Source organism: Hyperolius riggenbachi, chromosome 10 (assembly GCF_040937935.1).
Source record: "Hyperolius riggenbachi isolate aHypRig1 chromosome 10, aHypRig1.pri, whole genome shotgun sequence".
NCBI lineage: Eukaryota > Metazoa > Chordata > Amphibia > Anura > Hyperoliidae > Hyperolius > Hyperolius riggenbachi.
The window spans coordinates 151,358,113-151,372,013 of NC_090655.1; the positions used below are offsets into that span (position 1 = coordinate 151,358,113).

The 13,901-nt window shown below is 42.1% G+C and overlaps 1 protein-coding gene across 3 annotated transcripts in view; it reads left to right on the plus strand.

Annotated features, from left to right (window-relative positions):
• The window catches only part of OGDHL (oxoglutarate dehydrogenase L), a 203,194-nt gene that overhangs the window by 26,824 nt on the left and 162,469 nt on the right, over positions 1-13,901 (plus strand). For all 3 annotated transcript variants that reach the window (XM_068258827.1, XM_068258826.1, XM_068258828.1), the window contains one exon: positions 4,782-5,010. In XM_068258827.1, the coding sequence (XP_068114928.1) occupies positions 4,804-5,010 (207 nt within the window). In that variant the 5' untranslated portion in view covers positions 4,782-4,803. The remainder of the gene's footprint in view (positions 1-4,781; positions 5,011-13,901) is intronic.

A 13,901-nucleotide genomic window follows, 5' to 3' on the forward strand; every position in this document is an offset into this window, starting at 1 on the left:
TAAAGTGTCAGACCCAGGGGCGCCCCACATTCTCATCAACCACTCCTCTGCTGGTCAGGACCCTACTTTACTTTGCGGCCTGCACAGGCCTGCTCAGTAGCATAAACTGCTCAAGAGTGGCTTCAGCTTACTGCGCAGGCGTTGCTTTAGTCGAGTATGCAAAGATGGCCGCAATCATACACAAAGGGAAGTGCGTACATCCAATAAAGGCACAAGGAAAAGTGTGCTCCAGGAAATGATAGTACAATATCTGTAATTTTACTATTACCGATAGTAGAATATTGGTAATTATACAGATTTTCTGCTAACCATCTGTACTTTCATTCTCACACTCACCCTCCCCTAACTATGCCTAAGACTAACCAACCCCACAGACACATATAATTTCATCCCTTTAATCTATTTTGTTGCCAGTTTTTTCACCTTTTCTCAAACTGCAATATCCTTCCTCTAATGCAGTGCCTAGAACTGAATTCCATATTTCAGAAGGGGCCTTACTAGGGAGTTAAACAGGGGCAATATTATGCTAGCATCTCGAGGTTTTTATTTCCCTTTTAATGCATCCCAAACTTATCTGCTTTAGCTGCAGTGGCTTGGCATTAAATACGATTATTCAACTTGTTGTCGACAAGTACTCCGAAGTTCTTCTCCAAGTTTGATCTGTGTCCCATTTATTTTGTATGGTGCTAGACCATTGGTACCACCAAAATGCATAACATTGCATTTTTCAACATTGAATTTCATCTGCTATTTATAGGCACATGTAGCCATCCTATCCAGATCCTGTTGCAATATGTCACTATCTTCCTGAGAGTTGACACAATTTTGTACCCCCTGCAAAAATAGTAACATTACTTTTTACTTCACTTACTAGTTCACTTCAAAATTATATCAAAATGGGTTAACTTCTGCAGAAAGCCTTGTATCCTTAAGATGATATTATTAAAGGAATCGTCAGGCAAAAAAAAAAAAATTTCACTTACCTGGGGCTTCTACCACCCCATGCAACCATCCTGTGCCCTCGTAGTCACTCACTGCTGCTCCTGTTCCCCTCCGCCAGCTAGTTTCGTTTGCCGACCTCGGGGTTGGCGGGCCGCATTGCGTACAATTTTACGCATTCCCGCTGGTGCAGGAACATTAAAGAGAACCCGAGGTGGGGATCGTACAAAGAAATCTATACACAGAGGCTGGGTCTGGCTATAGTGCCCAGCCTCTGTTGCTAGTTGAAACCCCCCCCAAGTGCCCCCTGCGCTCCGCTCTCCCCCCTAAATCACGGCCGCGCTCTCAGGCAATGTTTACCTTACTAATGTCACTCACGCCGCTTCCCCCCACCTACTGCAGAGCGCCGGTCCCCGCCCGCGTCCCTTCCCTCCAATCAGCGGCGAGGGAAGGGACGTGGGCGGGGATCGGCGCTCTGCAGGAGGCGTGGGAGCGCCGTGAGTGACACTAGTGAGGTAAATACAGCCCGCTGCGACACGCTGCGTGTCGTCAGCGTGGCTGTAATTTATGGGGGAGAGCGGAGCGCAGGGGGGACTTAGCGGGGATTCAACTAGCAACAGAGGCTGGGCGCTATAGCCAGACCCAGCCTCTGTGTATAGATTTCTTTGTACGATCCCCACCTCGGGTTCTCTTTAATGTTCCTGCACCAGCGGGAATGCGTAAAATTGTACGCAATGCGGCCCGCCGACCCCGAGGTCGGCAAAAATGAAAATAGGGGGACTGGAGCAGCAGTGAGTGACTACGAGGGCACAGAATGGCTGCACTAGGCTGGTAGAAGCCCCAGGTAAGAAACTCATTTTTTTTTTTTTGCCTGACCATTCCTTTCAAGAGACACTGAAGCGAAAAAAAAAAATGATATGATTTGTATGTGCATTACAGCTAAGCAAAAAAACATTAGCAGCAGAGACACAAGTCTAATATTGTTTCCAGTAAAGGAAGAGCTAAGAAACTCCAGTTATCTATGCAAATTAGCCATTGAGCTCCACGACTTTCAAAGTCGCAGAGAACTCTGCCAGACACTTAAAGAGAGACTGAAGCGAGAATAAATCTCGCTTCAGACCTCAGAGTTAGCAGGGGCATGTGTGCCCCTGCTAAAACGCCGCTATAGCGCGGCTTAACGGGGGTCCCTTCACCCCCAAATCCCCCTCCGTAATGCGGGGGAGCGCTTCCTGGTTGGGGTAGGGCTAACCGCCGCCCTGCCCCACGCGCGTCTGTCAGCGCGTATCTCCGCCTCTCCCCCGCCCCTCTCAGTCTTCCTTCACTGAGAGGGGCGGGGGAGAGGCGGCGATGCGCGGCTGATAGACGCGACTGGAGGCAGGGCTGCAGCCGTTAGCCCTGCCTCCAGGAGCGACCAAGTCTGCGACCAAGTGTCGCAGTGGGGGGTTTGGGGGTCAAGGGACCCCCATTTAGCGGCGCTATTGCGGCGGTTTAGCAGGGGCACACGTGCCCCTGCTAACTATGAGCTCTGAAGCGAGATTTATTCTCGCTTCAGAGTCTCTTTAAGATAATAAGCTTTAAAAGACAATGTATCTTTTTTTTTTTTCCTCTGCAGGGAAGATTTTACAGAGCAGGCTAGTGAACTTTTGAACCCTTTTAGAATGCTAAGTAGTGTGTAAACTGCAACTATTAGAGAATGATGCAATGTTATAGAAAACACTATATAACTGAAAATAAAAATATTAGAATATTTTCTTTGCTACTAATCGTCTAGTAATTATCCGTATTACACAACCAATTCATTATATCATAATTTTTTCTCGCTTCAGTATCTCTTTAAGTTGGCTGCATGCCTCGCTGCAGCATGAGTTGGAATAAAATGCTTTTAATATATATATATATATATATATCCTGACATTTCCTAATGACCTTGAAAAGGAGACACATTTACTTAATATCCATTTGCCCGAAAGAAAATAAATTCACTTGTACTTACCTTATCCATGACTTGGCACATTTAGATAATGAAATCAAATTAATTTTTCCTCTAGTGTAAGCTAGGCTTGCCATTTTTAATCGTAATGAATTTATGTCATTTTATTATTTTAGGCACACCATTCCAGAAAAAGGAAAAAACGTTGCCAGAAAATTGCCTAATAAATATAATATATGAAAATGGATATTTTGGCAGTTCTGTGCTGCGTATATAAATTCAAGAGTTTTAATTAGTGCAGATGGAGCACATTCTAAGTAACAGCATCATTATTTAACTAGTTTACAGTTGCCAGGCCTGGGAGTACAACGGCGTACACGAGGGTCCAAACTGTACCAAATATAAACACTTGTCTTGTAGAGAACGCTTTAGGTCTTTTATAGACTGCTTCAGTGATGGTTCCAGACATCTTTTGGTGTGGCTTCAATATTTTCTCAAATTGATCTCTGCTTGTGAGCTAGTGTTCTCAGACACAGAGGGACACACTTTACCTCTGTGTGCAGCCCATCCCCTGGCCTGTGGTTACAGAAGCAGAATGGCTTGCATTTCCTCTGTGTGCATTCCATACCCTGGCCTGTGGTTACAGAATACTGATGCAAACCACAAGAGGCCAAAAAGAGAGTAGAGTTCTCCTCAGAAGCAGAGGGATATGGTTTACCTACAATATGTGTGCATCCCATCCCCTGGCCTGTGGTTACAGAATACTGATGCAGAATACAAAAGGCGAAAATGATCAGCAGCGTTCTTTGCAGAAGCAGAGGGGCCTTTCCTCTGTTTGCTCATTGTAAAATCTTTCCTCTCCCTGGTTTACATGCTGACATTTATCACATGGTGACATTTTTACTGCTGGCAGGTAATGTCAATGGAAGGAGATGCTCCTTGCTTTTTTTGGCAGTGGTAAACAGCTGTTATTTCCCACAATGCAACAAGACTCCCAGAGTGTAATGTCAGTACCTCAGTGCTGTGAGGCGCTGACATCATTTGTGGGAGGGGTTTCACCACAAAATCAGCCATGCAGAGCCCCCTGATGATCCATTGCAGAAAAGGAATAGATTTCTCATGGGAAAGAGTGTATCGGCTACTGACTGGGATGAAGTTCTTGGTTACAATTTTTCTTTAAGGGGTCTATCGGCTTTCCTAGGTCTTGGCCTACTGATTCTTAGCCCAGGAATGGGAAGCCTACATGCAGCAATAATGTGTTGCTATATTTACCATACCAAGAATACTAACAATTCGTCTGGGTCAGTCATATTACAGTTCTGAGCTCTAGGAGCCAAATATCAGTGTCTTCAGTCCCATACTTAGAGCATCATCATCTGTGGTACACTTGCTAGCAGTTCACTCATGTTTTAGTTATCCCATACTACAGCAAACAACAGTAACAAATGAAGAATACAGTCCACTCATTGGTCCTTATTCAATTCATTTTTTTCTCCTACATTTTCTCCTAGGTGATATTTTAATACCAAGTAAATACTCAGAATTATTTTGACAGTACTTTTTCACCTACTTTTTGGTATTTTTACAAGTGCTGAAAGTAATTTTAAACAGAATATGAAAAGTGATCTATTAGGAGAAAGCTTAGGAAACAAAGTGAATTGATTCATGGCCAAACAGTGAAATTTAATCTTCATTCGTTATAAAGTTTGCTGTAGTACAGACTATACTATAGAATGGCAGAACTTGTTTACCCTTTACCAGAGTTATTCCTTACTATGAGGGGTACCGTTACGACCCTTTGATCATTCAAATATAATTTAGTAATGAAATAAAAGTTATTCTTATGGAACACAGCCATACATTTTGAGGAAATTGCAGTTGTTTACTTTGCTGTTTTTCTTATGCTTTGCAGGTGGGCTTTACAGCAAGACAAAATGAGCCATCTCAGGTCACTTGCTGTTAAACTGAAGCCATGTACCTTTGGCTTGCTGGCAAGATCCAACATAAACTCAGTGATAAGGCTGCCAAGATGCTGTGTTTATTCTTCTGGAGCCAAAGAGCCATTCTTAAGTGGAAGCAACTCCAGTTACGTTGAAGAAATGTATTATGCATGGCTGGAGAATCCAAACAGTGTCCACAAGGTAAATGGCTCTTACTGTTCAATAAGACTTCCATTACAACAGCTTGTGTGTCACAGAAAGCCGCCCTGTCTTATATTTTATTATTGTGTTACAGCAGGACAAAAGCCTAATCAACATGCTCCGCATTAGACTCGTTGTCGTACAGCTGCGTGCGTACTGTATGTATCCACCCTGAAATCTATTATGATTAGGGGCCCTTTTCCACTAGCCGCGATCTGCTTAAAAAAGCAGATCGCCTGCATCTTGCCGATCGCTAGTGCACCGTGATTTAAATGTAAAACGTGATGCACTCTTCCACTGGTGTGTTTTCGATTTTTCGCGAATTGCAATTCTCAGGCTGCACGATTATTGATGCAATTGCGTTTCGCTCCTGATGGTTCACATCGCAATTGCAGCTAGAGGAAAAAGAAGCTTTTGCAAGTGCAAATACATTTGGGATTGCGCTTGCAAATGGAAAAGGGCCTTTAACCACATTTTCTTGTAATGAAAGAACTTGTTTCAATGGGACTGAGTTATCAAGACAGGTAAAAAGCAAGATCAGAAGTGGAGCAATTGTTCAGAGCAATCGGCTTCCTTTTTGTTTAATGCTGGGAATACACCATAAGTCTTTTTCAGCAGATAGATGGTTCGATAATTTCCGTCATGTCCGATCTTATTTTCGATCGTTTTTCTGATCGATTTCTCATAGAAGTGAATGGAAATTGTTAAGAAAATTGATCAGAAAAACGATCGAAAAGAAGATCGGACAATAAATCGACTGAAAAATCTCATGGTGTATTCCCAGCATTAGGGAACCTGAAGTGATAAGCATATGGAAGCTGCCATACTCATTTCCTTTTAAACAATACTAGCTGCCTGGCAGTCCTGCTAATCTCTTTGGCTGCAGTAGTGTCTGAATCACAAACCTGAAAAAAAAATATGCAACTAATTAGGTCATACTTTGATCAAAGCACTTGATGTGCAAACTTGTTCAGGGTCTGTTGCTTATGGCATTAGAGGTAGAGGATCAGCAGGACAGCCAGGCAATTTGTATTGTTTAAAAAGAAATAAATATATTTACCTGTATTCAAGTGTGCTTTAACAGCTGAAACCTGATTGATTGTTTTGGGCTACTGCTCCCTTTTTTGCATATTATTTTTTTTTTTTTGGGACCTGCCTTCGTAAATTAACCTTGGTGTGTCCTGTTACTTCTGGAGGTATATATAGATGTACCTGAATTCTTTGTAAGAAAATATTTATTTTTTAATCGAAATTGTTTATTGCTGCTTTAGAAGCCTGTTGATATCACCTAATATATGCACTCGCTTGCTGTATGGAGTGTATCTGTCGGAGGTACCTTGCCGTCTTCTTTACAACCAAAAGATATATATTTGTATAGCAATTAAGAAACCAATTTGAAAAATCTTCTCCAATCTCTTTATTCATACCGAAAGTTATTGTATACAAAAAAAAATGGATCAAAAAGTGATCGATAATCTTCTTTAGGAGTCAAAATCTGCAAAGGTTTAAGTGTTAGACAAACACAAATGATCACTCCAAGAGAGCACTCTGCCATTTATATCAGTCTGCAGGCAGCCAATAAAAGGTGCAATAGCTCAAACCTATAGAGGCCCATACATTGGTCGATTTCACCCATCAATCGATCGATTCTATAGAATCGATCGATCAGAAATCGATTCTAGCCATTCGATCGATTTGCGGACGATTTCAATCGTTTTGATCTATTTGACAGGATGGAAAATCTAGGTCAATCTGCTGCTGGCAGCATATCAATGGCCCATAGAGTTGCATTGGATCTAATGGTCCAATAATGCATTTAGATCGATTTCCAATAGATTTCATTCTGAAATCTATTGGACATCTGTGTGGCACACATCAGATTCCACCTGACAGGCATCTGACAGAAATCTATCTGATGGTCAAATCTGCTGCAAATCTATAAGTGTATGGCCACCTTTAGTGTTAGGTCAAAGATAACATCTGCAATTTTGTTGGTGACAAAGCCAGCTTCAACAGGCCCACAAGACCATCAATAATATCTGGCCTCTTAGGATATAATACATGCGTCTACAAGGATAACGCCTTAGGGCTCGTTTCCACTAGTGTGGCGTATTGGAAGGTTCCAGCCGAATCGCTACAGCAAGCGATTCCGCCGGTGGCACCATTCTCCCCTATGGCAGAGTTTTCCCGTGCGATTCATGTTCGGGGAAACTGCAGAATCGCGGGCCCTAATTCATTTAAAAGGTACCAGCAAGGGGGTCAATTTATAGCAATATAAGACCACTAGATAAGGACACCCATCCAGGTAGTGAGAGACAAAAGCAGGACATGTTCAACCCAGGGAAGTGTGCCCTTGTGGGGCAAGTCATGTGGCCCATATACATGCACAGTATATACAGGATCATCGTATTTCTGCTTGGCTCCAACTAAAGGATGAAAGGGGTGTGGCAAGGAGCAAGGCGCTGCTGGAAAGATTGCACATTCTGCAGTAGCCCCTGTTTGACTAGCTAGGGCTTCCTAATACAGGTAGTCCCCGAGATGCAAAATGCTCAACATGTGAATGATCCACTGATTCTGCTGATTCTTGCTGATGTAATTTCCGCCATGAGGGGAGTTTAAAGATCAGCTTTAAACCTCCCTCTGTCTCGGCGTTCGTCCCCTTTCTATACTTCCCCCAACCTAATTTATATTGCTGAGCAAGTTGCAGCAGAAACAGTGCTGCTTTCACCTCCCAGCTGAGTCCACCGCTGTGCATCCTGCTCTCTCCACCTCCAGCTCGCTGTAGTATCCGGCATCTCTTCCTGTATGTGGCGTGATGCAGAAGATGTCAGCATTAGAGGGAGCCGTGAGTGGAGTGGATAGATGCTTAGTGCTGGACTCAGCTGGAAGGTGAGAGCTTCTGCTGCACCTTGGTCTGCAATACTTATTAGGCTGGGGGAGCACAGGCAGGGGAAGAGGTGGCATGGGAGGCAGAAAGAGGTTGCAGCAACGGTGGACCCTGGAGGCACAGAGGAACAGAGGGGGACACTGGTGGCACAGAGGGACACAGTAGACAGACGAGGGCAGAGATGAAGCGGGGGGCACAGTGAAAGCAAAAGAGAGGAACAGGAAGAACACTGGATGCAAAGGGGGGCACAGAGGAGGCAAGGGAACAGATGTGGAACAGTGCTCCGACTTACAAACGGATTCAGGTTAAGAATGAGCCTACAGTCCATAGCTTGTTCGTTAACCGGGGACTACCTGTACGGGAGGGGGGTACCACTGGCTACATATACTGGCTAATTAATAGTTGCGGTACTTCCAGCTACCTATACATCCGTATTTAGGTTAAATTGCCATGTTGGAATGTCTGATCTTGTCTCTAAAAGGTTCACCATTACTGGGCTAGATTGTTAATTGTAAATCCAACAGCTGCAAAATATAATATATTTTGCTTTTTTGTTTGTGTGTATGATGATTCCTTTGAGTGAGCATCGGAACACTGTGTCTATATATAAAGTTTAAGATTTGTAAAGGAAGGCCAGAACATAATTATGTGACTCAGAGGGAGGTTGCAAAAGTTAAGTATATTTTCTTACAGCTGAAGATAGAGCCACAATAGAGTATGTACCTAAAGAAATCCACCCTACTTTCAACAGAACCAGAATGTATTAGCAAATGATTTTGTATGGCATTAATGTAAAATAATTTTCTGTTTGGGTTTCTTTATACTGTAGTTAGAATAAACCATATTCAGGACCAGATATAGTATTGCTGTTTCTATCTGACCTCTGTTTTTTTTTCTTGTCTCTTATCTTCAGTTTTGCAGCAACAACCATCAAAGCTGTTAAAATGAAGTTTCATTTTCATTAAAATATATCAGTTCTAAACATATATACATATGTATCAGCGCTGCACAAGTTATTTTGTGATTTGTCATTAAATATTATCTTCCCATTTGAATTTGTAGCTAGCTTGGATTTTGTGAAAATGCCAGGGTAAATTTGGTATTTCAGCCATTGCAGCTGTCCCTGGTTAGCTGTACTTAATGCTAAGAGAACGGGCCTTAAATTGAAAGTGCAGAAAGCCTTGCCTCTCTTTTTATTTTACAACTGGCTTAGTTGAGTGATTTTAGCAAGTGACACTCCCAACCACAGTGTTTGTATATGAAAATAAAAATAAGGTCAGAAGCTGAAAAAAATAACTGCTGAAATCTTTGCAGAGTATACAGATTACATTTTTAAAATGTTCCTGAACTCTTGATTTGTTTTGTATTATAAGGCATTTGTTCCTCTGTAGCATCATTTTTTTCAGTGAAGTCTTGATCCTCTGAAATTTCCACTCCCTGCCTGTGTACTTGCCACTAGTCTACAAGGAGAAAGTAAGAATATCTGAGGAATGGACCTTCACAAGGCAACATAAAGGTGTATATTCAATCATACATCAGAGGATCACATGAAGGCCTTTAGTTTGTCTCTGTAATGTTCCATTGCGATTTACATTAAGACCCGGTATACACTTGAGGTTAAATCAGTCAGTTTCATAAAATGGTTCATTATGGGCCAACAGACATGTCAACCTATCCAATGTTAAAGTGTACCCAAGGCGGATTTCCGGAAGGCAGATGGGACACTGAGGCATTTTCCTTGCTCAATGACATGGCTCTCTGCTCTGCATTCCCACTTCTCTCTGCTGTGCCTCCCCAAAATTGTTGACAAGCAGCTTGTCACTGGTTAGAACAAGGAAGGGGGGGTCCTTTTGCAGGAAAGACATTTCTGCAAAATGTCCCCTCTGGCATCTGGAACGCCCCTTCCTCGCCATGCCATACCTCTTCACCACCTCTGTTTGGCCTCTTCACCTCTTCTCCTTACCACTCCTCTCTGTTCTCTCGTAAGAGAAGCACAGAGCTGACCTGCTTTTTTGTAAAACTAAACTACGCTACCTAATCACCTAATCCGGCTAGTGACCTTCCCCCCCGTACCCCCCCCCCCCCCCTTCTCCGCACACACACTCATATTTTTCAGTTCAGGAAGTATTTTTTTGTTTTGTTTTGTTTTTTGTAAGGTAAGCTACCGGCTTGGGCTTACTTTAAGCATAGGAACCGTTCTGTACTAGCAATGGCATGTCCATCATTGAGCCACTTTGGGGAGACCTCAAACATGCAAAGGTATGCAAGACAGCATGAGAATTTATGGGAACTGGAAGCTTTTTGCCAGGAAAAATGGGCAGCTTTACAATTTGAGAAGATAAAGAGCCTTATCCACACCTACCACAAAATATTTCAAGCTGTAATTGATGTTAAAGGGGGCAATACACCATATTACAAACTGGAGTATGTAAACTTTTGATCAGGGTAATTTGGGTAGAAATTATGATTGTAAAAGAGTTAACACAGTTGTTTGACAATACATGGCTTCATTCAACCACTAACCATAAGTGAAAGAAAAGTGTTTGCGTTGTCATTCAAATCCTATGAAAGATGGTTAAGAAATCATATATTCTGCCAGGGTATGTAAACGTATGAGCCTAACTGAAGCTAATCATGGTTCAGGAAAAAAAAACCTTATAAATGCATTTAATTGAAACAAAAAGCCATAGTTCAGGAACACTTTAAGTAAATGGTTTTGTCCTCAAAAGTGGATTTTAAGGTGTGTGTGTGTCAAATGCAGACGTACCGCAAGGTAGATGAGTGTTAAAGGAGAGGAGTAGAGGCAGAGAGGCTGAACTGACAACCGGGTGGAGGAGAGGAAGGGAAGAGCAGGCCACCTATGCCATTGCGATTCTCCGCAGGCTTACGGTTTCTTCCGAGAGGAAGGGGAGAGCGAGCTCGGAAGAAGCCACAAGCCCGCGACGAGTCACGATGGCGTAGGTGGCCTGCTCTCCCCTTCCTCTCCTCCACTCGGTAAGACCCGGTTGCCAGTTCAGCCTCTCTGCCTCTACTCTTCTTTAACATTCATCCACCTTGTGGTACGTCCGCATTTGTTTACACATTTTCCGCATTGTCTATGCACTTTTCTCATTTGTCATACAGCGCTGTCTGCACATTTTTTATATCTGGGCCTGGCTTTTTTCCTTCCCAGTCTATATACACTATACTATCCACTCATCTTGTCACTTTCTGTGCCAACGTATCACGATATATATATGTGTATATATATATATATATATATATATATATATATATATATATATATATATATATATATATATATATATATATATATAATATACTCTTATTGACAATTTTCTATTGCTTGCATTAATTTTCACCTTGTTTGGGGTAGTGCAGTATTATGCATTAGACATTTATTCTTCTTTATAGTTACAACTTGGCCTCTTGAGGTATTTTCTGAGCCTGTTTTTTTATATCTTCATTTATGTTCATGTACAATTGTATACTTTCTTACCTTTGTGGCTGGATGATGTTTACAATTTGTTATTTATCTTATGTCATTATGTGAGCATGGTTCAACTGGAATCTGGCTTTTAATTGCTTTCATACTGGACGTTTTTGGTAGTTAAACAAAATGGGATCTTTTTTGCATTAATCTGAGTGGTGCGGTGTTTATCAGATCTACCTTTTTGTTTTTAGCTAGTTGTATTACGCTTTGATCTGTTCTGCATACTTGGTACCTATCTATATGGCTGGTGTTTGGTGCTGACCCTACCCTTTTTTAGTTTTGCATTATACAATATGATAGCTATAGTGCACATTTTACATATAGAGGGTTTTACTGCTTTGGGAGATTACTTTTGCTTTTTTTGGATTTATAGGCTTTATTTTACTGGTTAATAACCACTGAATGTCAGTGCTTGGTCATTTTCATTGTCTGAATATAGGTAGCGACCTTTACGGTATTTGCAAAACATACATTTACTATTAATTAGTGGAAATTAGTCTATATGGTACCCATATCTGCATTGTCTCCTTCATATAGATCCAGTTTATTGAGTAACCTTTATGGAGTGAGTTTGTAGTTCAGGACATTTTATCCAGTGTCTTGCCTTTTATGCCAGAGGCATTTCCAGTATTGGAATTATTCTCTTGAAAGCTTATGCTTTAAAGTATTTCAGGCCTGATGGCAAAATCTTCCATTAACTCTATTTATGACAGTGATGTATTTCTGTCTCAATGATGCCACAATTTCATGAGCCACTCAATGTGACTTTAAACAGTTTCATTCCAGCAATCCTTTGTCTGGGGCATATTAATTCTATTTGGAGACATGATTAAATCTAGTAATCAATCTTTGCAGCTCAGAAAGCTCCTCTATTTCACTGAATTATGTGTTCCCAATTCTTCAACTTGATCCTTCCAACATGAGGATATTGTGTAAATACTTTGTAAGTTATAAGCTCCGAAAGACACACAGGACTTATCTAGTGAGACCATGTAAGAACCTGGTACTGATCCAACTCAAATCAGTTGCTATGACTGGTTTATGCTGCTCTTTCAGTGAATTTACAACTTGTACACCCACAATTCATAGTTTATTAGATTAGCAGCACAAATTGAACACAGTGAATGGCATTTCTTGTTTTGTGTACTTTGAAGGAGGACAGACAGATTTATATCCTTTTTATATTCGAAGACCAAGAATTGTGTGAAAGTTGGTTGTTTATTTTGCTTAGTTTGGAGGGACACCAATACCACCTAGAGATCATTTGGGCACCCCATAGCTGTGTTTTGCCTCACGGGAAGGGTTTTTAAACTCTTTATCTTCACTCACCACCGTAGTGGGTAAAATGAATTGCATCAAAACATGAGGAAAGGCTCAATAGTAATATTTATTGAGTTACAATCATGTTATAATAATTATCTAGGCTTGCAGAATCATACTTACATTGTATTTGAGTAATTGAGTATCAATATTATTTCTTACCAAGTATTGCAGCATAAACCAGAGAAGATTAAGGGACCTCAGCAACCTCGAAGGGAAAATGTCTGCTTGTTCTTCGAGAGTCCCAACTCAAAAGTATTTTCCCTCCTTTATATAGACAGAATTCAATAACTGCGCAGGCGTAGAACATGTTTCATCAATGCGCCTGTGCAGAATTGCATATAAGGGTGCGTGATCACCATGCACTTGTGTCAGTACGCCTGTGCAGACAAGACACATGACTGCGTGATCACAACGTGCTTTAGAAACGTCAAAGAACACGTCTGACTATTGTTGCTTATGTGAGAACTTCGCACAACATCTCATATTTTGACTAGTGTTGGAGATAGCAACATTCTCATGGTCAGTTGGCCATGAGAATGAAAAAACATGTTTAATCATCCTGGCTGTATGGACGAGCTCAGCTCGTCCATTACCGCCTGAGGCTGCCGCTCAGGCCCTGCTGGGCCAATTTTCTTCAAATAAAAAGCAGCACACGCAGCCGGCACTTTGCCAGCCGCGTGTGCTACCTGATCGCCGCTGCAGCGCGGCGGTCCGCCGCGTGCAGCAGCGAAAGAGGGTCCCCCCAGCCGCCGGAGCCCAGCGCAGCCGGAACAAATAGTTCCGGCCAGCGCTAAGGGCTGGATCGGAGGCGGCTGACATCAGGACGTCGGCTGACGTCCATGACGTCACTCCGCTCGTCGCCATGGCAACGAGGCAAGCAAAACAAGGAAGGCTGCTCATTGCAGCCTTCCTTGTTAATTCTGATCGCCGGAGGCGATCGGAATTACGCTTCAGGAGCGCCCTCTAGTGGGCTTTCATGCAGCCAACTTTCAGTTGGCTGCATGTAATAGTTTTTTTTAATTAAAAAAAAACCCTCCCGCAGCTGCCCTGGCGATCTTAATAGAACGCCAGGGTGGTTAATAAAATAACCACTAGTGTTGTGACTAGCAGCATTTCCTGGTCAATCTTCCACGAGAATGTTATGGTTAGCAACCTCTCATAGCCAGTTTTCGATGGGGATGAACAAAT